The 25,596-nt window shown below is 43.3% G+C and overlaps 1 protein-coding gene across 1 annotated transcript in view; it reads right to left on the bottom strand.

Moving 5' to 3' along the window:
• Window positions 1–25,596, bottom strand: part of LOC308498085 (uncharacterized protein) — a 57,066-nt gene that overhangs the window by 9,944 nt on the left and 21,526 nt on the right. Inside the window, exon 4 of the mRNA XM_081049402.1 lies at window positions 7,443–7,557. Within this exon, the coding sequence (XP_080905528.1) occupies window positions 7,487–7,557 (71 nt within the window). The 3' untranslated portion in view covers window positions 7,443–7,486. The remainder of the gene's footprint in view (window positions 1–7,442; window positions 7,558–25,596) is intronic.

Below are 25,596 nucleotides of genomic sequence, written 5' to 3'. Positions count from 1 at the left end.
GCCTGCTGTTACCTAAATGTTGAGTCTGTCACTGGTTTTTCTCTTCTCCATTGAAATGTCCTGTTGAGCTGTTCACATAAGAAAGCAGTGCCATAAATTGGAAGATAATTTGTCCCCACACCACTTATACAGTTAGATAGCCACCATATATCTCTACATAGGTGTCTTGTGTATATTTGCTTTCTTAGTTGAATACTGATCTTTTAAGTTATGTAGATATTGCCCATGATTTAGACTGATTTTTTTCCCTCTTTTAATTAAAAAGGCTTTATTATTTCATTCATTTATTCTGAAAAGTTATTTGTTCATTCAACAAATTTTTATTGAGTGCCTACTATGTGCTAGGCATTTTTGAGGCACTAAGGATATAGCAATAAATAAATAAAAACACAAATATTTCACTCATCTTGTCTAGTGGGGGAGACAGATAATAAATAAAATATGTATTGTGTCAACTGAAAAAGAATGTAAACAAAGAACACGGTTTTTTTGTCTGTTTTGTTTTGCTTCTTAAGACAGGAGAAATTATAGCATGCTTGTCTGCTGATGGAAACAATCCACTAATGAGGGAGATTATTATGACACAGGAGAGAGGGGGGAGGGATGGTGGAGTAATGCCCTTGAGTGAGAGGGGGTGAATCTAGCACAAAACTAGAGAAGAGGAGTTAAATAGTTATTGAGACCCTGTCAGATATCGGGCTAGGTACCAGGGATGTAGCAGCAAAGAAAACAGACAACATCCCTTCCTTCCTGGAGATTTCATTCTAATTCGCACAATGAACAATAAAAAAACAAATAGTTGGATCCATCGTACTCATGGATTGGGATAAGTGCTGTGACAGAAACATGGTGGTCATGAAAGTGCTCTTTGAGAAGTGACATTTAAGTTGAGTCCTAAAGCATGATTAAAGAGATGTTCAGGTGAAGAGCCTAAAGGAAGAGGATTCCAAGCAGAAAGAACATTGTGTGCAAAACCCTGAGGGGGAAGAGCTTGGCCCATTTGTGCACTTGTAGGAGGTAAGGCTGCCAGAGGGTAGTTATCAAAGAAAGTGAAGCATGAGATGGGGTTACAGAGGTTGGTTGTTGATGGCTATTTTTAAACACGCGATAAATTTTATGAACAAGTTTGTAGACAATTTAAGGCTAGGAAGGACCACTAACACTGTTAAATGACAAAATCAGAATTAAAAAACCATTTTAATAGATGGCAGGTGACAAATCTCCATGTCAAATCTTGCATTTAGGTTAAAAAAAATAACTTGCAAGAAAATAGTAAAAGGAAAATCAAATACACTACCAGTTCTTATGAAAAAGTTTTGGGGTTTTGCAGAGAGCAGAGCCTAAGACAGAGGCCTAAGTGAAAGCTCTTTCTTGGAGAATGTGATTAAAAAGGAGCAGAAGTGAGGAAGTGGTAGAGTGAGGAGGAAAGAAAAAAGAACCAATACAGAGCTATGTTATGGAGTTGGCCTTGTCTACAGGCTACTGCTTGTACAATCCCAGGAAACCATGGAGTTGCTGCCTGAAAGGTGTCTCAGCACCAACCAAAGGGAGTAGAAAGTGGCAGCAGCTCTCCATTGCCCCCAAGACCACTGAGCAAAGGTTTTCCCCCTAGATTTCTATATTGCCCACGCATGAATGCCAAGCACATTACCATGGTGGCCCCACCTACAATGTCACTCACAAGCCGGAAGAGAGAAAGCAAGGGGAACAAAGAGTGGGCCTGAGGTGGGTCGCAGTGGGCGTAACCTGCAGTAATTGGCTGGCATCATCACAAAACTGCACACAACTGGAATAAGGGATGGGTGAGGCCCAAACCTTTGAAGTGATTCATAAGAGGTGTCTCATACACATACATTGGTGAGGAAAGATGATTTCCTTCCCTATCGCATTTTATCTCATGGAGTTACATGCATATAACTGAATCTCATTGGCAATGTTTTCATGAAATTTGGGCCCCAGACATAAAAAAACAAAGCAAAAAAACCAAATTGCTATCCCAGAAGTCATAATAATCCCTTCTTTAAAATTTCTCCAACAAAGGAATCTTTATTAAGTATTATCTAAGTTTTCTGAATCTTCATAAAATATTGCACTTATATAAACTATCTACTTCTGCTAAATGCAGGGCTATCATAGGCTGGTGGGGGTGAGGAGTGCATTGGGGAAACTATTTATTCCATTTATACCAAGCTAATGAAAGGCTTCAAATTTAAGATTTGACTCATCTCTAAATGAGGTTATACATGCAGTCTCAGGGGGACACCATAACATTGAAAGATGATGTTCTTCATATAGCTAAAATATGTGTTCCCATTACCCGATCAGATTGCCTGTCATACATTACAAATTAATATTTTTCAGAAATCCTATAATTATCTTGTGAATAACTCCAAGTCTTTGGTGCTAAATTATACCAATTTATTAAATGCTATGTTTTAAAAAGTATCACAATTGTTGTGATTCTGCTGTAAGATTTCTCCATGTTAAAAAATATATGAAAAACCTTATAAAAAATGAAAGTGGCCCATGTATTTCGTGATTTCTGAAAAGTACTGGCTATTCTGTACCAACTTGCTGAAAGTACTGCTTCCGTAAGTTCCATTTGTCCCCATTCAGAGGAGCTTATTAGTCCTGCCACTTTTGTCTGTACATGGGAAAAGCAAGGGAAACTAGCTAGTGCGTAAGGAATCCTTGCTCCTTTTCCCAGCTCTGAAGGTGTTTGTAAATATCATCCAAGGCTCTCTGGTATTGGGTTTATTTTCATCTCATAAAGGAGTCATTGTATGTAATTGTTGCTGTGGGGAGTCAGAGCTTCTAGATATGCCTCTGTTGGTTCCCCAAAGGACTGTCTTCTCTCAATTTCTTCTAATCTATTTATTCTCTAGGTTGCTTCAAGTTCAAAACTCAAAGCTTCATTCTCTCCTCATTATGTCCCTGCTAGCTCTCCAATGGTACCTGTAGGGGAGGCCCTATAAAAGTTGAGGTTCATTTATCTCTACCCTGCAAGCACTAAACTCGCTGGGTGCTGGCTGTGGTTGGCCATTGTCCACTTCCTCAGTGGGGTCCTGGGCCTCCTCTTCCTGCACTTCAGGTTCTAGGTAAGGGCCACACATATCACTCAAACAGGCTAGCACGGGCTTGCAGAAATATCAACCAGGACTGGGGGCCCACTTATAGAGCAATCTACATGACATTTGGGCCAAAATGCCTCTCCTTGAAGAAACAGAGACTTAGGCCAGACCTCAGTTTTATCATTCCTAATATGACTGGTTGTCCTTGGCCTGCATGTACCTGTCCTTGCATGATGTTTAAGATGACTTATTCCTGATGTAGGTGTCCCCCATTCAGTTGTCCTCTCTTTCAGTGTTCCAGAAGTCTCTCTCATCATCCAGCAATGTATCTCCATGTTAGTGTCCCCCCAAAGCCTAACCTTGTGGGTTAAAGAACAAAACAGGGGTGGTAGGAACAGAAATGGTTCCAATACTCTGCTTCCCAGATTGGTGATTGTTGAAAACCAAGATACAGAAAGTGATTTAGGGGAAATTCCCAGGCCTGAAGGACAGCCACAAAGAAAGCAAAAAGGTTATGTCCTTCTCCATCCTCCCAGCACACCCCCCAATCTGTTTTAGCTGTCAGGTCGAACTGGGACTTAGATATCTCAGAAACTTATTAAAACCCATTTGGCATTAGAATGGCTATCTCTCTTTCAGTCCTAACAGGCCAGAAATTAGATCCAAGTCTGGGCCTGGAGTGGTGGCATCTACTTCCCTTCTGGTCATTCACAGAAGCCCAGCCTGGCTAGTGGCCCTGTTCCCACCCAGTGGGACTCCTCCCCAGTGGGGCTCAGGCATCCTGGGAAGTTCACAGACTCCAGAGCAGAACCTCACAGGGCACCTGGGTTCCAGGAACTGAGCAATAGACATGGGCTTGGTAAAAGAAAAACGAGGATGGGAAGGAAGAGAGAGCTCAGACCCTTCAGTCTTGACAGAGAACAAAGTTTGCAGCCTGAACAAGATTCGATTCTTCTAAGGTCTACGGAGCACATGCTCTGCTCAGTTCCCATGCATCTTGTTGGGGAAATGCAGCATAGCTATGAAAGAGACTCAAGGGGACAAGTGTCAGTCCTCTGACTTTATGCCCACAGAGAGGCAAGGCCAACAGGCTCAAGAAAAGAGAGTCTGGTGGCCGGAGCTGTAAGGGAAGCCTTCGTGAGGATGGAAGCTTGAATGGGCTCTGGAAGAGAGGGGCAATTGTCCAGGGAGGACATTCGGGGCCTAACGAGGTGAAGAAATAACTTCGTGGAACTCTATGGAAGTTCTTTCCATTGGGAGAGAGCAAGTTCAAACTTTGAATATGGTTCCCTAAGTGATCTCCCTCAGGATAGAGAGAGAATTCCTTCTTGTCATTTATCTACTCCTCTAAGTTGTCTGTAAGGAGTCAGAGCAGTCCGGAACCTGGTGGCAATCTTAATACTGTTATTACCATAATAATAATGATAATAATAATAATAACAACAACAGTGGTTATCATTTACTGAATGCTTTCTCTGCTCCAGGCACTATTAAGTGCTTCAAAAATATTAGTCTCATTTAACCTTTATAAATACTATACTCTGTAGGTATTAAATATTATCCCCATTTTATAGATGAGGAGACTAAGACTTGTAGATGTTGTTACTTGCCCACATGGATAGTAATTATTTTTTTATTTGTTTGTTTGTTTGTTTTTTAAAGATTTTATTGGGGAAGGGGAACAGGACTTTATTGGGGAACAGTGTGTACTTCCAGGACTTTTTTCCAAGTCAAGTTGTCGTCCTTTCAATCTTAGTTGTGGAGGGCGCAACTCAGCTCCAGGTCCAGTTGCCGTTACTAGTTGCAGGGGGCACAGCCCACCATTCCTTGTGGGAGTCGAACCGGCAACCTTTGTGGTTGAGAGAACACGCTCCAACTGTGACTGACCTATCCAGGAGCTCTGTGGCAGCTCAGCTGAAGGTACTGTGTTCAATCTTAGTTGCAGGGGGCGGAGCCCACAATCCCTTGCGGGACTCGAGGAATTGAACAGACAACCTTGTGGTTGAGAGCCCACTGGCCCATGTGGGAATCCAACCGGCAGCCTTTGGAATTAGGAGCATGGAGCTCTAACTGCCTGAGCCACTGGGCCGGCCCGATAGTAATTGTTAGAGCTCAGGCTGGAATCCAAACATTGACTCCAGAGCTCCCACTTTTAACCACTGTTTATATTATTCTACAATCCTTAAGTACAAGAGAACTAAAGGATATTTACGTTTTAGAATAATAATAGCTAATGTTTGCAGAGCGTCTTTTTATGTACAGGTGCTGGTATTTTTTTGTGTTAACTCATTTAAGCCCATGGAAATCCTATGAGAAGGTTCTATGACAACCTCAACCTTAGAGATGGACTCAACGAGGCCCAGAGACTAAGCTGTGTGCTCAAGGAGCCACAGGTAGGAGGCGAACTTCAGCCTGGCTGGTGTGGCTCCGGAATCCACCTCTTAAGTGCACCATACAGTCTCTCTTAAAGCATAATGGAGGGAAATAAGCCAAACAAAACTGAGAATTTCTAGTTGTTGTCTGTGGACAGGAGGAAATGTTAAGCTGGGCTACAAGCAGTGGTATGTTGGTAAACTGCAACCTCCGCCCCCCCAAAAATAATCTATGGTTTATGACATTTGCCAATCTACAAGCAGTGGTATGTTGGTAAACTGCAACCTCCACCCCCCAAAAAATAATCCCTGGTTTATGACATTTGCCAATCTACAAGCAGTGGTATGTTGGTAAACTGCAACCTCTGCCCCCCCAAAAATAATCCCTGGTTTATGACATTTGCCAATCTCCTTGGTGTAAATACTTCCACCTTGACTGATTTCAAGATACCAACTAGCTGAAAATTCCTGAGTGTTTCACAATTGCCTCTCAGGAGTTGCCCAATTAGACAAAGGCTGCTACGTTTTTAGATTGATTTATTCATCCAACTCCCCTCTGTTCTTCTTGAACTAATTCAAGTCTCACCTTTTCTCTGAGACACTCCCCAACTCCTCCAGCCCTCCCAGAGCACCCCTTCTCCTGAATTCTCGTCACACCTAGAATGCATGCCACTGACTTGGCATCTCATTGTCTAAAGGAGGGGTGTCCAAACTGCAGCCCGCGGGCCAAGTGCGGCCCGCAATCCATTTTTAATTGGCCCGCAGCAAATTCCAAAAATATGTTTAGTTTACTTAAATAAACCAGGTGAGGCAATATGTACTTCACCTCGAGTGAGTGGCCCGGCTGTTTGTGTATTTTACCACATATGGCCCTTGGTGAAAACCGTTGAAAAAAGTGTGGACACCCCTGGTCTAAGGTCTCAGGTCATTAGCTCATTCAAGTGGGGACATCCTGACTCTCAATAAGACTGCAAGTTAACTAGGGTAAGGAAGACATGTTTTATTTCTTTCTCAAGGCAAGAGGAATACTTGCTGAATTGGATTGAATACCTCCTCCTCTCCGACCTTCCAGCTGGCACAGAGAGGCCCACAAGGTGCCCTCTAGAGATCCCTACTCCAGACTTCTAGGCAGGCTTGCTGGCAGCTCAGTTACGTGGCTGTTTGCCTTTCTCCATACACCTCCCGCCCCTTCCTTGCCCTGATCAATGTCCTCATTCTCTTGCCTTTTCTTACCTGGCAAACATTTATCTGGCAGCTTCCACCACCTTCCTGATGGGGCTGTGTAGCTCTTTGCAAGCCGATTCCCAGAGAACTCCCCACCCTCGCTCAGGACACTCATCTGGGTAGACATGGCTTCCCTGGTATTCTACCCTAGAACGTCATTGTGCAGTACCTATTGTCCTGATCCCCTCAGTGCTTTCCCCATTAACTGCCATCTCTGAGGAGGAATCAATCCACCTGGTAATCATTCTCTTGGGGGGCCTGGAGACTGACTGATGGGTCTAGTTGTTTTATTATTAGCCAGTATAAGTTAAGTAAGTCCAATCAATACATTTTATAGGTCTCTCCAGATTGCTTCAGAGGCGAGACCCAGTTGCTTTCACCTCAATATATTTAGACCTCTGCCTAAGTAAAAAGCAATACTCACCTGGAGAAGCAGTTTGATTTCCTTTTGAGAGAATCTCTCTTAGTGCTCTTGAGCCTGTCATGACTTAAATCAATAACCTTAACAGCTTCCAAGAAATCCATTGCCTTTGGAGTGTCTCCATGCCACCACCTGCTCTCCCTGGCACACACCACTTTTAGACCCCTGGACTGAACCAGGCAAAAGTGGTGTGGACGAAGCTATCTGCCTGTCCTGTCCCTGGGCACCGGGCCCAGGCCCAGGCCCGGCAGTCCACACCTTTCCTCTTCTCCCGTTCTGTCTCCTGTTCCACTGTCCCCGATCTCTCTTCATCCCAGACTCCCGGTAAACCCACCCCTGCTCAGCATCCCTTACCTCCTGCGTAACCAGGGTAGCCACAGAGGAGCTGGTCTTCCTTGTCATTTTGAGGGCGAATGCGGTCGTCCCTCCAGGTAGCACTTTTGTACAGTCACAAGAATATCTAGGAAGCCTAGGGAAAATCGTGATAGTAGTAATAATGGTAGTAGTGATATTAGAGGTAGTACTATGTCAGTGGAATGACTGCAGTGGTGAGAATTTCAGGCCTGACGCGGGGTAAGGTCGGGGCGGGGGGTAGGGCAGTACTATCTTGAGCCAGTAACCTTTCAAATTATTCCTCAGAGAAAGCCACCATCTCTGCCCATCTAGGGCTGGCTGCAGTAGCGCTTAGCCTGGCCCTACCCGGCAGGGCTGGTTTAGGGGTCATCCTCATTGCCTAACTCTGGCCCCTCCCCCGCAATCAGGCTGGTGAGTCTCCACCTCCTCCTTCTGCAAAGGCAAGCACAATGGAGCCAGCACTGAAACAGTCTGGCTAGGGGCCAGGAGCCAGCAGCAGAACAAAGTCACTTCCATCTCTCTCCCCAATGTCAAAGCATCATGCTTGTGAAAGTCTCCATGTCACCCATCTAGAATGGCAGCTACAAAGGGCCCCACAATATTTTCATCCTCAAGTGGGAACAAAACCTTCCACGCCCTGGCCGTGGGATCAAACTTGTGAATACCAGGATCTCCAAAGCCCATTCTGGGCGGCCAAGATGGACTCTCCAATCAGGGCACTAAATGATGAGGATCAGGTTCTCAAAAGTGCTCCTATGTTGGAAAAAGATTTAAATAAAATGTTGGAGGGAAACCCTCTCCCCATGTGGTCCCTGCCTAGAGAGACCCAGGAGTTTCTGCAGCTCAGAGGTTTAGCAGACTTCAGAGCAGCAGGGGCAGATCCTTTTTCACATCCCCCTCCTTTATGTGACAACTTTCAGCAACAATCATGAAATGAAACAAATAATAATAGTGGTCAGAAAAGGAATGCAGACAGAAAAGGTTTTCTTTTATTAAACTTCATATATATAATGTCAATAAAAACAAATAAATCAATGTCAAAAGAGAAAAAAGAGAAAAAGTAATGGATTGGTATGTTTTAATTACATCAACATTTTTTAACTGAAACAAACATACCTACATATCAGTCTGTTGCAGTAATGAATAATATTATAGTTTCTGTTTTCCAGGCTCAACCTCTACAAATTTGTAAATGACTCTGTCAAAACTGATCACATATTCGTGTTCCATGGGCAGTTTGTTGATCTATTTTCACATACAGTTAATTTTCATTTAGAAAAATTTCTTTCCTATGAATCAACAGATAAACAAATACTGTAGATAGGAAACCTTACACATGAGGATAGGTTTGTCAGAGATTCATAAAAATCCCTTGTCACAGTTAATTTTAGAAGTTGCAATACTATCCATATATTTGTTTCTTTGGGATCAATTTTAGCTGTTTCCAAATGTTTCCACAGCCAAAAAAATTTCTGCTAAAATATCTTCACCAGAAAATTCACCAGGAATTTCTATTATAGTTGGTAAATTTCTGAAGTTTTTCTTCTGTAAGAATCAGAGAAACTGGCTGAATGACAAAGAAATTAGAATTATTTGACATGCTGCTTTAAAACAAGCACTCAGCTCTTGATGAAAACAATCAAGGCATTTAAACAATGTCCTTTTCAGTTCTTCTGGCATGGTCGCAAGGAACAACAAAATGGAACTAACTCATATTCTGTTTTGTCATGTGTACAATCGTGTGCTGTTATTTTTTATTTTGAATCTAGTTTTCAAACACAGGAATACGTGGTTCCACAGAGTTGGGAACTGAAAGGTTTCAAATCATTCAGTACTTATTCTAGAAAGAAATGCTGGTGAGTGAATCCACTTAAGTCAGGGGCTAATTCTCAAATTAACTTCCATGTAGAATATAATGTTCATTAATAGATAATTTATGAAAATGTGTTCATTTGAAGGTTACATGTATGAGTATATTATTAAAACTTAACGACAACCATAGCAATTGTTTAGAACTTAGACCAATAAAAGATTTTTTCAAGGAGAGTATTTTTATCACTGACATCGTTCAGGATTGCCAACACATATTGATAATAAAAAACAGACTGAATTTTAGTTCATTCTATTATTGTTTTAAAATTTGCTCCAGACAATGCGCCCCCGTATTGTCTGTCTGTACCTGGGATGGATGGATGGATCTCACTGCCCACCCCACCCCTGGTGCCCGACCGCTCAGATGCAGAGCAGGGGTAATGGGAGCTTCTGGCCACTATTAGGCCAACCTATAAGTCTGGCCTTCAAAACCCTTGTGAGGAGAGGCTTGGTGACAGAACTCACAAAGGAGAGGCCTACATCCAAGTCCGGGATCTATTTTGTTTGGCTATTATATAATGTTAAAAAACAAAACAAAAAAACAAAAACAAAACAAAACAAAAACCCACTTCAGTGTCTTTTGGCAAGGCACTTGCTTACAACTGGCCACAGCCCACCACTGCCTATTTTATTATACATTGTCTGATTTGCCCATTAAGTTATCTGCCTGGGCCCTGTAGCCATCTGAGTTTGTGATTCCTACTTTGTGACTTGGTTTCTAGACCTGTCCTGATAGTGACCTAAATGTTCTCCAGTTATTCGTCTTTCTAGGTCTTTCTCGGCCCTCCTCGGCCCTCACTGACAGCAGCTCACCAGCCTTCTCCTAACCTCTCAGCTTCACCACCTCAAAGGCCCTCTTCCCTCTTGTTTAACCTTGTGTTTTTCTTCCCTTCCAGGTCATTTAACCTCTGCCACTCTGCGTCCAGAGGAGGCCCTTAGGCCACCATTAAGTGCTCCTTCTTGAGCATGAGTCAGATAGCTGCCTCCCTTTGAGTGGGAACTTTGGTCTTCAGCTCCGTTTGTGATACTCAGGGAGGCCAGCGAGGCATGGAGAACATGCACTCACCCTCCCCGGAGTCTAGCAAGGGGCTGGCTCCCCAGGTTGGCAGGTTCGGAACGGAGAGGGAGAAACCATTTCCAAGCCCTCAACACACAGGCCAAGCCCTGTCCACAGATGGCTGACTTGAACCCTATGTAAAACAGCTTCCTGGCTAAACTGCCCCAGATCAACTTGAACAATTTCTTTCATCCGGTGGTGTGCAGCAGCCAGTTCATAACAGCCCCTGAGGCAATTGCCAAACACTCAGGAATTTTACCATCTTGAAATCAGCCAAGGTGCAAGTATTTACACCAAGGAAATTGGCAAATGTCACAAACCAGAGCTTTGGGGGCAGAGGGAGATTACCAGCATATCACTGCTCTTAGCTCAATCTACCATTTACCATTTCTTCCTTCTGCCCACAGACAATGACTAGGAACTCTCCATTTTGTTTGGCTTATTCTCTCCCTTGTGCGTAAAGAGAGGCTGCACGGTGCAGTTAAGAGGTGGGCTCTGGAGCCACACCAGCCAGGTTGAAGTTTGCCTCCTACCTACGGGATCTTGAGCACACTGCTTAATCTCTGTACCTCATTAATCTTTGATATCTGAGAATCTGGGAAATGCAGTAATAACTGTCAATGAAGAGTCGTTTATAGGACCCAGGACACCAGCCTCCATATCCAGGGTCATGTCCCCAATATCACACTGCTCCGGGGGTGGTGTTCTGTCCCACGCATCTCTTTCCCTAGGCTGTGTTGGTGCAGGTTTGGTCCAGGCCTGGACATTTTTTAAATGTACAAAGATTGGTCCTCATTTTTCAATTAAAAGCACAGTGCACCATGCCCAGGGCTAAGATCTGACCACCAGAGAAGAATGCACTAAGACACCGTGAAAGCAAAAGTGGAAGAAGGAACTAGGCTTCAGACTAAGGGCAGGCCCAGGGGTGCCAGGCAGAAAACACACACACACCACACACCTCACACCTCATGCTGACATCCTGTTCTGAGTCACCCCCCTTCCTGGTTCCACTTCCTTGGTCTATGTGACACACTTTCTCTATAATCTTGGTTTCCCCCACCTGGTTTCTTGTCTGAGCAGCTTGTGGAATTTAAGAAGGAGAAATCGATAAAAGACGGAAGGGTCTGTGAGAGCAGTTCTGTCTGTGGAGGCTCCGAGGGTGGCTCCTCCCAGCCGCCTCCTGACCTCGTGCTCCCCTCAGCAGGTCAGTCACTCTGGGTGCCTTGAATGGTCCCAGTGTGGAGAGCCCGGAGCCACAAGCACACCCGTGGGAGAACTCTCCTCTATGAGGCCAAGGCAAAGCTGTGGGGATGCCAAGAGAGCAGCAGCCAGAGCAGAGGCCACAGGAGAGGCCCCTCAGGGAAGGCAACCTGTCATCCAGACCCCAGACTCTTTTGTTCCTCCTCTGTGTCCTGTGCCTCCGAGCCTCTACAGCACAGCAGCAGAAGGGGCGCATGGCCCACACTGACAGGGCCACGTCGGCAGTCCTGCCCTAACCCTTTGCCTCTTTGCAAGGAGCCAGGAAACTGAGGTGAAAGAGGAGCAAGAGACAGTCATCTCAGGCAAAGAAGCCTTGAAGAGCATCACAGCCTAAAGGCCCGTGAGCCAGATGCATGCACGCCACCCCCACCCGCACTGCCCCTTCATGTGCCACTCAGCATCCGTGCTGCTGGGAGCAGGTTTGGCTGGAGGCCCCAACTGCTGGCATCCACCCCCACAAGCACACTGCTGCATGCTCCCCAGGCCATGCTGAGCATGGGGGCGGGAGGTACTACTGCAGGTTTTTCCTTCGAGACTCAGGACGCCTCCAACAGGTAGTTTTGGCTGGAGGACTCGCCATCCACCTGCCTGAACCTTTCTCAGAGCCACCCTACTACTAAGACTCTTCCCACCTGTGTAATAAAGAATTTAACCCTGCCCGACAGAGGTCTGGGCTATGCCCTTGGCTCCTAGGAGTTAATCTCTGTCTGCCTGAGGGACTTGGGCTTGGCAGGTAGTAACAATGTGAGTTAGGGTGTGGGCTGGCCACACCAGAAAGACCTACGACATGATTTAGGGTGGGGCTTTAAGTCACTCAGTGTCAGTCAACCGGGAGACTGAAATCACCCATGTAGGCAATTCATCAGTCATACCTACAAGATGGAGCTCCAGTAAAAGCTGATACCAGGGCATAGGTACGTTTCCCTGGTTTGTAATACTCCATGAAGATTGTCACACATTGATGCCAGGAATGTTAACACATATTTACTCCATGGGGAGAAGACAATGGAAGCTCTGGGTCTGATCCTTCTCTGGACTCCATCCTATGGCTTCTTCTCTTGGCTGATTTTAATCTATATCCTACCCCTGTAATAAACCACAACTATAAGTATAATCGTTTTCAGTGAGTTCTGTGAGTCCTTCTAGCAAATTATTGAAAGTTGAGGGTAGTCTTGAGGACTTCTGAATTTGCAATTGGTATCTGCAATGAGGGGAGTCCTGTGGCAGCTGTTCCTTTAAACTTCACAGTTACCCTAAGTCTTCTCACTGCCCATCCGTCTCCTTCACAGGGGCCAGATCCTCATTAGGGTTTGAGCTCACCCCCTGCCTGGGCTCCAACTCTTTTATCCTTCATAGGCATTTCCCCAATAAATCTCTTTTATGTACAATCCCATCTTGGTGTCTGCTTTTCAGTGGACCGGATTGAACATAGGTTGTCTGTGAGCCTTCAGCTCTGCAGATGCAGAATCCTGAGCTCCCCCTCAGACCTGAGTCAAGCCCTCAGGGGTCCAGACTGTAGATGAACTACCCACACGATGAGATGAACACCAATTTTTAAGTGCTACTGGCCTGGAAGATTGACAGTTCCTGACCAGCTGCTGCAGTGAAGGCTCGGAGAAAATGCTACCACCTGTGGGAGGTGAGCTTCTGAAGCACCATCAGGCTGCTGCCCTGGGTGTGTCACTAAGTTCTTAGCTGCAGGGTGGGATGAGTCTTGGGGTGATCTGATGGGTGGGGTGAGTGCAATCACTGTAGGAGCTGGCTCCACACATTAATCCACTTGCTTCCTACACCTTGTACCTTCACTGTCTTGTCTGAGACATCGGTCCATCACCTTCACACTTAGCCTATTTGGGGGCCCATGCTTTAGAACATCTCCCTGCAACATCTGCTGCCATCTCCTTTTCCTACCAGGGTATTGGGGCCCCTATTCCTTCTGAGGGTTTCTTGTAGCCCATCACCACAAAAGCTCAATCATTCCAAAATCTGACAAACCCAGACCACTTTGCATTTCCTTGTACATATTTCCTTTTTTTCCCCAACACTTCCAGTATTCATTCATTTATTCAACAAATATTATAGAATGCTTAGCACATACCAAATACATACTGGAATAATCCATCCATAACCCCCAAATGGAATCAGCCCAGACGAAAGAGACCAAAGACCCACAGATCTTGAGACCACAAAGGTGTTTGATCTCATAACAGTCACAAGGTGGTTAGATTAGTCACCTACAGATTATCCTAGAAATAAGCTACCAGGAAATCCAACACGTGAATGCACTGCTAAGATACCTCCAAAGTTCCCCTGGGGGCTTTCTTGGTGTGAACCAGTGCTCCTGACCTTGATGTCTACATCTCTAATCCCCTCCTCCAAGACTTGAACCTGGAGGGCTATAACCTAGACAAACAGCTCTTAACATCTTTTGGGTTAGGGACATCTTTGAGAATTTGGTGAAAGCTATGGATCCCTTTCTCCACAAGCAGCATCATACATGCAAAATTGTATAAACATTCCAAAGAGTTTCATCCCCAGCTCACAGATTTAGTGACGTGGATGATCATTACAGCATTACTAATACTAGCAATTAAAAGAGAAAATTATTTCTTTACTCACAATGCTTCTGACACCAAATGCATTTGGGGTTTTCCCCAACCAACCAATTCTCCAGCTCTCTCTGGACACCAATTGGGAATCCCACAATTTAATTCAATTCTGACACTAACTACCAGAGTTAGCCCAGACCACACCACAGGCTAAGAGCTCAGTCCCACAAGACTGCCCCCACTTCGGACACCAATTAATTGTAAGTCCCCAAGATTGCCACCTGTACTACTGACCGGTTGTCTATAGATCAGGGTTCCTACAATGCCCGCCTCAAGTTTGATAATTAGTTATAAAGGCTCACAAAACTCAGAGAAGCATCTACTTACATTTACCAGTTTATTATACATAATGTCATAAAGGATACAGATGACTAGCCAGATGAAGAGGTATATAGGATGAGGTCCAAAAGGGTCCTGAGCACAGAAGCTTCTGTCCCTGTGGAGCTGGGGGTGCCACCCTCTCTGCGTGTGGTGTGTCTGACCTGGAAATTCTCTAAACACCATCGTTTAGAAACTGAGGCTTCCTCACATAGGCATGTTCGATTATTTACTCAATCTCCAGGCTCCCTCGGCTCCCTGGAAGTTGAGGGGTGGAACTGAAAGTTCCAAGCTTAATCATGGCTTGGTATTTCTGGTGCCCAGTCACCAATCTTAATGCTCTCCAGGAGTCCACCAAGAGTCTCCTCATTTGAACAAAAGATGTTTTAATCACCCAAGAAATTCCAAGGGATTTAGCAGCTCTGTCAGGAATTGGGGGTAGAGACCAAATACATATTTCTTATTATGTTACAGTAATAAAAAAAATTAGAAATGCTCTAAAGGTATAATAATGGAATGAAAGTACAGAATGTTCATACAACAAAGCATTCAGACGTTATCAATATATATTTTAAATATCCTTGCTAACATGATAAGAGCTAACACATACTGCTTATCCTGTGACAGAAATGATTCTAAGTTATTTAAATATATGAACTTGTGATTCTCACCAATACCCTATCAGTTATGTTTTAATTTCACGGATAAGGAAACTAAGATAGAGAGGTTAAGTAACTTGCCCAAGATTATAGAGTTACTAAGTGGAAGAGCTGGACTATAATCCAGGATATCAGAGTTTATAAACACAAAAAGGTAAGATATAAAGCCATACATACAATAAGATCCTATTTTGGTTAAAAAAAAAAAAAATCTGACTGGAGATCTCCTAGGGTGGTTTCACTATATGTCCACAAGTTATTTGATTCTCTTCCTCTTAAGAGTTACAGGTTAAATCTTCTCCCCGAGTGTGGACTTGACTTAGTGATTTTCTTCTAACGAACAGAATGTGGCAGAAGTGTCAGTGTGTGACTTCCAAAGCTAGATTATAAAAGGCATTGCAGTTTCCTCCTTGCTCTTTCTCTTGGGTCAGTTGTTCTGGGAGAAGCCAGCCACATATTGTAAAGATACTCAAGCAATCCTGTGGAGAGCCCATGTGGTGAGGAATTAAGGCCTCCAATCAACAGCCTTGTGAGTAAGGCCTCTTGGAATCAACCCTGCAGCCCCACGAAAACCTTCATTCATATGAGTCCAACTTTATCAAAGACCCTGAGCCAGAACCACCCAACTACGCTGCTCCTGAATTCTTGTAGAAACTGCAAGATAATAAATGTCTTTCGTTTTAAGCCACTACATTTTGGGATAATCTATTATGCAGCAATAGACAATGGCTATATCCCCAAAATGTTAGTCACAGTGAGACTGTGGGTGATCTTCATTTTGTATTTTTTGTCTTATCTGTATTTTCAAAATTTTCTTCAGTAAACCTATATTACTTGTTATCATCTATATTGTTCTATATTACCTAAACAAGCAGATGTAAAATATAATATTAGAAAGACTAGAAAGAAGAAACAAAAAAATAGCCACCCACCATCCTGGGTTATGGACACCCCATCAATTACAACCACTTTGTGAGATGTTCGTCTTGAAACATCTGAATCAGTTTTTGCAATGTATGTTCTGTTTACATCACAGGGATGAATTTGTGAAAGGAGAGACTCTGAAGGAGCAATGGCTGAACTGGGCAAGTCAACCTGGACTCCTTCTTGATTACAGATGGAGTGGGGTGGGGTGGGGTGGAAAAGACCCTAAATTTGTGCCCAAGAGAATTAAGATCTTATCTAGTATGTGGTCCCAGGCAAGTCACAAGTTCAATGGGCCTCAGTTTTCTCATCTGTCAAATAAACATTACTTCTGCAGAATTCATTGAATGGGATATTGCCACATATTTATTGTCTTAGTCTGCTCGGGCTGCTATAAGGAAATAGCACAGACTGGGTGGCTTAAACAACAGAAATTTATTTCTCACATTTCTGGAGCCTAGAAATCCAAGATCAAAGTGCCAGCATGGTCACACTCTGGGAAGGGCCCGCTTCCTGGTTCATAGCTGGTGCCTTCTTTCTGTGTCATCATTTGGTGGAAGAGGCCAGGGATCTCTCTGGAGCCTCTACTATAAGGCACTAATCCTATTCTTAAAGGCTCTACCGTCATGACCCAAGCACCTCCTAAAGGCCATATTTCCTAAAACCATAATTTTGTGGTGTGAGGATTTCAACTTATGAATGGGAGGGGGGAAAGAACAGAAACATTCAAACCATAGCATATTTGCAGAACAAATAACGTATTTATATAAAATATAAGGCAGACTATATACAATATAAAATAGAAACATTCTTCCCTATAAGAATTATTCCTACAACCTATGGTCTTATGAATATAATACCATGAAATAACAATTCTTATTTTTGAACGTTTTTTTAATGCTTGAGCATTTTAAAGTAAATTATGGACATCACGATATTTGACCCATAAATACTCTCTCCGAAAAGTAAGAACATTTTCCTGCATAATTGTCTGACATTTTGGCCACTCGGACTGCAAGAAAATTTAGCCAATCAGAATTCAGAAATGACAGCATTCTCTTCACTCAAAGCTTATTTGTAAGCCTCCTTTATCTGGATCCTGTAATTAAATGGCAGTAGCAGTTGCTTGATTGGCCCTTTGTAAACGAATTAAAATGGACTGATTGAAATAGAGAAATATCCACACCTAGCTTGGCCCTTTGTAAATGAATTGAAATAGACTGATTGAAACAGAGAAATATCCACACCTAGCAATTTACAATAAAATAGGTTTTACCCACCTACAAGTGTGGGAGAATGCAGCATGGACATGTGACACAAGAAACAGAAGTGAGCCAGAAAGAGACTTCCAGTATCTGCCAAGTTGGCGGACCAGCAGAGCTGCTGGTTCCCCTTCCCAAATCCAGACTGGAGAAACTACAGAGGGAAACAGGGATTCCAGGAACCAACAGCAACAATAACAATAGCAACAAGGTATGAGAAACCCCTGGAGAGATAGCTCAGACAACGGCCTGGCCTTGGGCACTTTCTTGTACATAATACCAGACAGAGCAGCCAGTGCTCCTGGAGAATATGTGCTCCAAACTGGGCCGCTGTTACTCCTTCAGAAGAAAAACATGAAATCACACAAGCTACTTGTGTTATCTGAAACAGAAGGATTAGAACAATAACAAACAGACCAAGAATCTAAAACAAGCCTCAAGTAGAATTAAAGAGATAAGACAGAAGTAATATGAAACAAGAAATTTAAAGAACAAGTAGAAATATTGGTATGAAAACTCTAATAGTGAATAACAGGCACCGGTCCAGGTTGGAACTGAAGCCAAGGACAAAGCAAAAGAGAAAACAAAGTAAGCCGAGATAGGCAGATAGTGGAGCTGCACACACCACCCATCCTTCCTCGGCCCTAAGTCTGGGGTTTGCCTTGAGAGCTTTCTCATAAAACAGGGTGATGGGTAAGCTGGTGTAGGAGTTCAACATGAGTCACTCCAGGATATGCCTTTGTGGTATGTGGATTGTTTGGAGCTAAAGGTGCTCAAAACCCTGCAGGTTCACTAGAAATTTTGAACTCTCCCTTAAAAGATTTAAATTAGGGACCTTGTCCACAGTAAGAGTTACCACCAGAAATAACTTCTTTTAACCTATTTATATGCAGGGGCAGGGCAAACTACTCATTACTGACCATCTGCTCCTCTTATCATCCTGCAAAGACCTACTGAAGCTCGGGTGCCTTACTTCATCCTTAGCTCAGAATGTCATATATATCTCATGTTCCTCTTCTGTCCCGCACCTCTCATGTATGTGCAGTCTCTGACTCTCTCATGAACGTGGGGTTCCCGTGCCTATGTATGTAATTAAATTTGGTTGTTTTCTCTTGTTAAACTGTATCATGCCAATTTAATTATTAGACCAGCCAAAAATACCATGAAGGGTACAGCCTAGTTTCTTCCTCCCCAACACTCGCATCCCATCTCCAGGGCACTGCTCTGCTTTGTTTGCAGTCACTGGACCTGCAACTTGGAGGTCCCTCTTCCTTCCTGCCTGGCCCATTGGCCCAATGATTTCAGTAGAAGTTCTCCCTTCTAATGCTCTACAGGCAAGAGCAGCTATACAATCTGTAGGTCCCAGTGCAAAATAAAAATGCAAGGCTGTGTATGTGTATATATATGTGTGTGTGTGTGTGTGTGTGTATACACGTATATATATATATACACACATGTATACATTATATAAATTGGCATATATATATACTGTCAAGATGGTGACAGCAGACCATTAAACCAAGTGTGGAGCCTTCCTGGGTGTGGGGCCCTGTGCAACTGCTCAGATTGCAAGTCCATGAAGTCTACTCAGCCCACAAGATACAGGGGACTCTCTGGCACCTCCCCATCTCCATCCTCACAGCTGGGGGCCCATGGAATTCCAATTTTGGTCTGTTAATGAGTTCCTTTCATCCCTTTGGCTATGCGCTGGGAGCTGTCAAAGTCCATTCCCAGACCATTTCTCCTTGCAGGATTCAGGCCAAACCCTTACCAGAAATTTCTTTCCTTTTCTCACCAGCCTCTTCCCATCAGATGAATAACCTCTGAGTGGCAGTTTCTTTGAGAACCTCCTGAGGCCCTGAATTATCCCTAGGCAGGTACTCAGACCAAATTATCTCCCCACCGGCAGCAACCGGGCAGCCAGCAGCCACTGGGGTGGAGGAGGCAGTCACACTACATACACACATACATGCATGCATACATACATACATATGTACACATATACATACATATATACATACATACATACATCCATACATACTTTGGACTCATCCCTTCCTAAAGGCTGTCAATTCACAATAGGCTTTTTGAGAGAGCCCCTGTGTCAGGCTAGGGAATTTTGTTTCTCTGCTTATTTTATTTTGTTTCTCTGCTTATTTTTTTAAAAAGTGGAAAATGATGCAGTAGCTCAGAGAGTCATTAAAGCCCGTGGTTAAAACCCAAGGCCTAGTAATCTGCATCCTGTTAGAGGAAGTTCTGACTTGGGCAGTGGAAAGTCTTTTGTGGGGGCGAGGGGGACGACAAAATATACATACTTAAAATTTTAACCATTTTAACCAATTCAGTGGCATTAAGTACATTCACACTGTTATGCAACATTACCACTATCCATTTCCAGAACTTTTTCATCATCCCAAGCTGAAATTCTGTACCCATTAAACAGTAATTCCCCGTCTCTCTGAGTCTCCCCTTCTCCAACTGTCAGGTAGAAATAAGGACACCTTTCCAATAGGGTTGTTGGGAGGATGAAATGAAAGGGCAAATGCGAATACTCAGCATATAGTCTATGTTTACTATGTGCTCTTCCTTTGCTGGGCAAAGCTGGTCTTCGGCCCCTTTCGCAGCTTCCTTTTGCTTTCCTGATTCTGCTGCCCCTGACTACTTAAAGACCCCTACCTTGTTGCTCCACCCCTGGTCTGGTCACTCCTCCTTATTTTAGTCTCCTCCTCGCCAGCTAAGTAGGCCCATACACATCCTCACAGACCCTGTTTAAAATCAGCACACCCAATTATCCCATTCCTTTAGAAGTCTTTCTGCCTAAAGGAGTAGGTGAAAATATGTTACCCAACAAGTTCATCTCATCTCTTTACTCATACAAACATGACAGTCCCAGGTAAGAAATTTGCTTCACTCAATGAAAATTTCCAGCTCCTTGAAGTACAAAGCTGAGAGGAACTACTCAGGACACTGGGCTAGGAATTTTTCGATGGGCTGGCCTGTTACAGCTTCTGAAATCCTGCCCGACAGGTGTTGGAGTCCTGGGAGACAGCGGCAAAGAGCCCAGGTGGAGAGTGTGACCTCTGGAGTCAATCTGCCTGGGTTTAAATGTCAGCACCCCCACCCACTAGCTGTGTGATTTAGGCAAAGAACTAACACTCTGATCCTTAGCTTCCTTACCTACAAAATCAGGGTATTCATGCCAACTTCATAGGAGTGGGGTAATGATTACCTAAAATAATCCATGCAAAGTGCTCAATACAGTGCTGGGTACATGAGTCACACTCAATAAAAGTTAGCTGTTATTTCATTTCTACTCCACACTAGTATACTAATTTGGAGGCTCCTTGGGAGCACAATGGGGGCCGGGTCTACATGCAGATGTTTTAATGGATTATTTTTAAAATGAGGTTCTTTTTTGTTAGAAAAGTAATGAATAGTCATTGTGTAAACTTTGGCAACTATAAAAATATATAAAGAAGAAAATAAAAGTCACCTGTAATCTTACAAATACAACCATTGATTCTTTTGGGTGACTTTCCTTCCAGATCAATACACACTTAATTTTCTTTCATTGGTATTTATGTTTACAGTTGGATAGATTTTATAGACCAAGAATGTTTATACTGATATATCACTGCCATGAGCTTTCCCGCATGTCACTGGTCTTCTAAAACATAATTTTTAACTTAAACTATACACTAGTTTAGTGGCACATACATCTTTAAAACCACTTGCTGTATAAAATTACATACTACAGTAGAAATACGACTTTTTTCCACTTTCACATTTCATCACATAATTTATTCAAACTCTTCCCATGTCTCTTTCACATCAGTGTCTCTGCCTTCCCCAGAGTCACTTTTTGAGTCATCTCGCAGTTTTCTAGAGTACATTACCTTCTCTTCCGTCTAAATTGTTTGAGTTACAGCACTTTTTGAATCTATTTGCTGTCTTTGGAAATTTTATCCTAAACCACAAGTGGAACAGTTAGTTCTACCTAAAACAGTCCTGTTTTTCTTTTTAAATACAGTGTTAAATAACAAGAGGTAGATTTTTTTTTTTCCATTTGCCATGTGATCTCTACACTAAAGATTCCTTCTTCTGACTTTTCATGGCCATTCTTTATAAATGTCACTAAGCAGACATCTTATTCATTGAATCCTTTACTAACAGTAATTTCAATCAAAGGTAAGACTTTACATAGTATATCTATTTTGTTTCATTTTTAAAATATTGACAAACATCAAGGCAGGAAATGTTATTTATGAAGATTGTTGCAAACTAAAATTCACAAGATGGAGATTTGTGATTCTTTATCGAACTTGATTGTAAAAGTTTTTATCGAACACTGTCAGACTCGTAAACTGGGGAGAGACTTCAGATTTATAACTTAGTCCTAAATGGGAAACAGCAGATATAAAATCTTGGAATTTAATATCAGCTTTGAAAATGTTAAATGCAGAATTGGAGCCATTTTCACTTTATGAACTGGCACATTGTAGAATTTGAGGGCTATATTGATTTCTGACAGAAGAGGCTGTCTCTCAAATGGATTTGAGCCTTTTCATATCCATTTCATTCTAAAGACACAGTTTAAGCAACGTCCTCTTTTTTTCCATTTAGTATGTGAAACTTAATTGAAGAAGAAAGAAAACAGCTTTACAGAAAAGGACCTCTTCCTGAGAGCTTGTTGGGGTCACCACAGGGGTGGAAATAGAACTAAGGAAATCTGCTAAGTGTCACAAAGTTCATGTCATGGATTTTTCCCCCCAAGTAGTCCAGTTCAAAGCAGATTCTAATCCTTTTCTTTGGTCTATTTTTTGCAATGGAGTGCCAAGAGGAAAGGTGTCCTCTCTGTTACTCCTTCATTATTTTCACCAATGCTCCCTGCCTGAAGAGGCCTCCTCCCCACCTTTGCCTGCCTCTCTTGCTGGCCTTTCTGTGAACCAGTGCTCTCAACTCAGGAAGTCTTGGAAGTGGGAGGGCCCCAACCACACCTGGCCTATGTGCAGCGAAGCATGAGGTCTGGGAACATGCTTATCAGGGCAGAAACCCACTTTAGCATCAGTTGCACATGTCATGGGACAGATTACCTTGATAGTTTTTATGGCCAGGATTCCAGTCCACTGGTGTCTGGGTAGAGACCTAAAATTGGTTGACAAAAAGCTATCATCCTAAGAATTCTTAGTGTAGTCTGTGATTGAAGAATGTTGAAGTTGAGCCTCTACCCCCAAAATATCTTCTGTGTTAGTTCTCTGTGACTTCTGTTACAAATTACTGTAAATTTAGTGGCTTCAAAGCACACAAATGTATTCTTTTACAGCTCTGGAGGTCAGAAACCCAAAATGGGTCTTATAGGGCTAAAAAGCAACAGCTGTGCTCCTTCTGGAGGCTCTAGGTGAGAATCCTTAACTTTTCTAGCTTCTAGAGGCCTCCTGTACATTTTTGCTCATGGCCCCTTCTCCTCCATCTTCAAAAGTCATCAATCCATCTCCTGTTTCAGCTTCTGACTGTCTTGCCTCCTTCTTATAAGGACCCTAGTGATTACATTGGTCCTATCCAGATAATCCAGGATGATCTCCACGTCTCAAAATCCCTAATTTAAGCATATCTGCAAACTCCCATTTTTCATACAAAGCAACATATTCATAGATTCTGGGGTTTGGGACATGCACATCTTTGGGGGGGTATTATTCAGCCCACCACACCTCCCCACTACTAAACTGAAATTTTGCCATTAGAAAGACATTCCTTTGGATCTTGAATATTGTATGTAAAAGAGCCCATTTTAAAATGCAAATACTCCTGTAAAGCCGATGCCAAGAGTATGTCTGAGAGCCCTGGCCTGCTCTTGAGTTTCCTTGACCTTTAACTCCTCTACTCAATGAGGCTGACTTAGGTTGGTTTATGGAAGCCTCTGTGAGATGCCCTCACCCTGGCTCTAAAAACCATGAGAAAACAAAGGAAAATAAAATTATAAAATTATATTAATGAATTCATCACTTAACTGATCGGAACAAAGATGTCCGGAGTCACCTAAAAGAGAGCAAATGGCAGGAAGAGCCCTGTGTAACCAGGTTGCAGGAATTATTCTAGAGTGTTTCAAGCAGAAGCAAGGTGGCCTTGCTGGCAAGGAAGCATGGGAAAAAGGACGCTAATTGGCCTCGGTGCCAGGGATCTCTTTTTGCCCATGCACATTGTTTTCCTACCTTCTCTACCTTGCTCTGTGATCTGAGAGGCTGATCTCTGCCAACGGTATCAAGTCCTCTGGCTTCCAGAGTGTTCAGCCAACAGGAGGCGTAAGCAGGTTCAGATGTGAGTTGGAGAGAGAAGCCAGAGTATTTCTTCCCAGGGCTTCCTCTCAGCTCGACAAATTTGACAGTGGCTCTAACCTCTATCAAAGGCCACAGATCCTGGGGAAATGCCCTCCTGCAGAGCCACAGCTGGGGCTCTCTCCAGGTTCTGGCATTTGCTTCCTCCTTTTGCCCTGGAGGTGGTAATTACTCCTAAGGTTGCTAGATTGGGGCTAGCTGGGGCGGTGGTGGTGGTGGTGGGCAGTGATCCATTATCCCATATTGGTTTTGAAATACCTTTGAAAAGAATCCCTTCTTTAAACACTCTGCAATCACTACTCCCTTTTGAGTGTACTGTTCATTTCTTTCCTGGACCTAGTCTGATACCTGCCCTATTGTAGCACTGCCCAGAAGACAGTAAGCCTAGTTTGATGGGGACATTCACCTAGCCATTGTGGAGGTGACAGCCCCAGACCTTAGAACTCAGATGCTATTAAACTCTGGTCTTCTCTACCTAACTCCCCCTGTTCTGCTTTCAGGGGTTCTGAACAACCAGTCGATATCTGATTCTCCATGTAGCTTCTCATCCCATGAGAGAGTAGGCACTGGTCAGGCCAGAGGCAGCTTGGCGGGTGTCTGTCTTATTGTACATTAATAAATTGGGTTTTTTGTTTGTGCTTCTCTCTTCGAGCTTTGTTACTATGAGTCATCATTGCTGCCGCCAGTCAAACTTGGGACATGAGAAGACAAAGTGTCTAGACTAGCAAAGCTAGGAACAGACCAGATGTTGAACCAGAGTAAATACCGCAAGGTAAATACTACCTTGCAAGGCTGCCTGGTGGCCAGGCCCTCTGGTACCTCCTGCAATATCTGTCTCGGCACACACCTGCTTTCAGACTTCTACAGCCTTTAATATCCTCCACTGGACTAACATTTCATGATCCTCCCACAGGCTCTTATCAGCTAACACCTTGCAGGGATTATGACAGCTGGCTCAGAGTGGGAATTTGTAGAAATGGGACATGGCTCAATGCTTGGAGAGAGAGGGATGTGGGAGGGGGAGAGGTGGGGTGAATTTGAGGCAGGAGGAGGCCAACAATGGAAGGGGTGGTCAACTTGACTTGTTTACCTCTTTATAGCTGTTCCCCAGAGCGTCCGATCCCTGTGTGCCCTCTGTGGGTCCAGATTCTAGTCTTGGCGCTACCAGTAACTATCTGCGTGACCCGTGTCGTCTCAAATAACTGTTTGTTCAACTGAAAAAGGAATGCTAAAACTCCATGAGTCTATTTAACATGTTATATTCAAACACTTTTTTTAAACTATATATGAGCAGTATTTCGTTGGGAAATAGAGATTCAGTTTGATGTGGGTTATTAAAGCTTCAGGTTTAGAGCACAGAAAGTCAAATGAATTTAGGTTTGGGAATCAGCTCTGCTCCTTACTGTATGACCCTGAGCAAGTTATTCAAGTCCCTCTGAGCTTTAACTTTCTCATCTGTAAAACAAGTGTAATGCTGTCCACCTTGCATAATTGTTAAGGATTATATGAGCTAACGTCTATGTACCCCAGACATAAGCCAGATTCTCATATCACCCAGTCTCTACAGGGAGTGACAGGTGAAGAAGACAGATCTAAAACCAAATGTAATTTATAAAGTTTTCTAATCGTACTAGCATCCCTCGAAGAACATAAAAGGAGATCTGTTTTATAAACCACAACAACATTTCTTAAAATATCTTGTCCTCTTCTGCCCAATTCCCCTACCCCACAACCCACTGCTCCAGAATCTCAACTCTAGAAATCCTACAAAACTCTCCCCAACACTAGACTTGCCAGATTTAACAAAACAAAACAAACACAGGAAGAATGCCCAGTTACATTTGAATTTCAGATACACAAA

Source organism: Rhinolophus hipposideros (genome assembly GCF_964194185.1).
Source record: "Rhinolophus hipposideros genome assembly, chromosome: 5".
In the NCBI taxonomy this organism is placed as follows: domain Eukaryota; kingdom Metazoa; phylum Chordata; class Mammalia; order Chiroptera; family Rhinolophidae; genus Rhinolophus; species Rhinolophus hipposideros.
The sequence above is the reverse complement of the archived record's forward strand: the minus strand, read 5'-3'. Positions and strand labels throughout refer to the sequence as shown.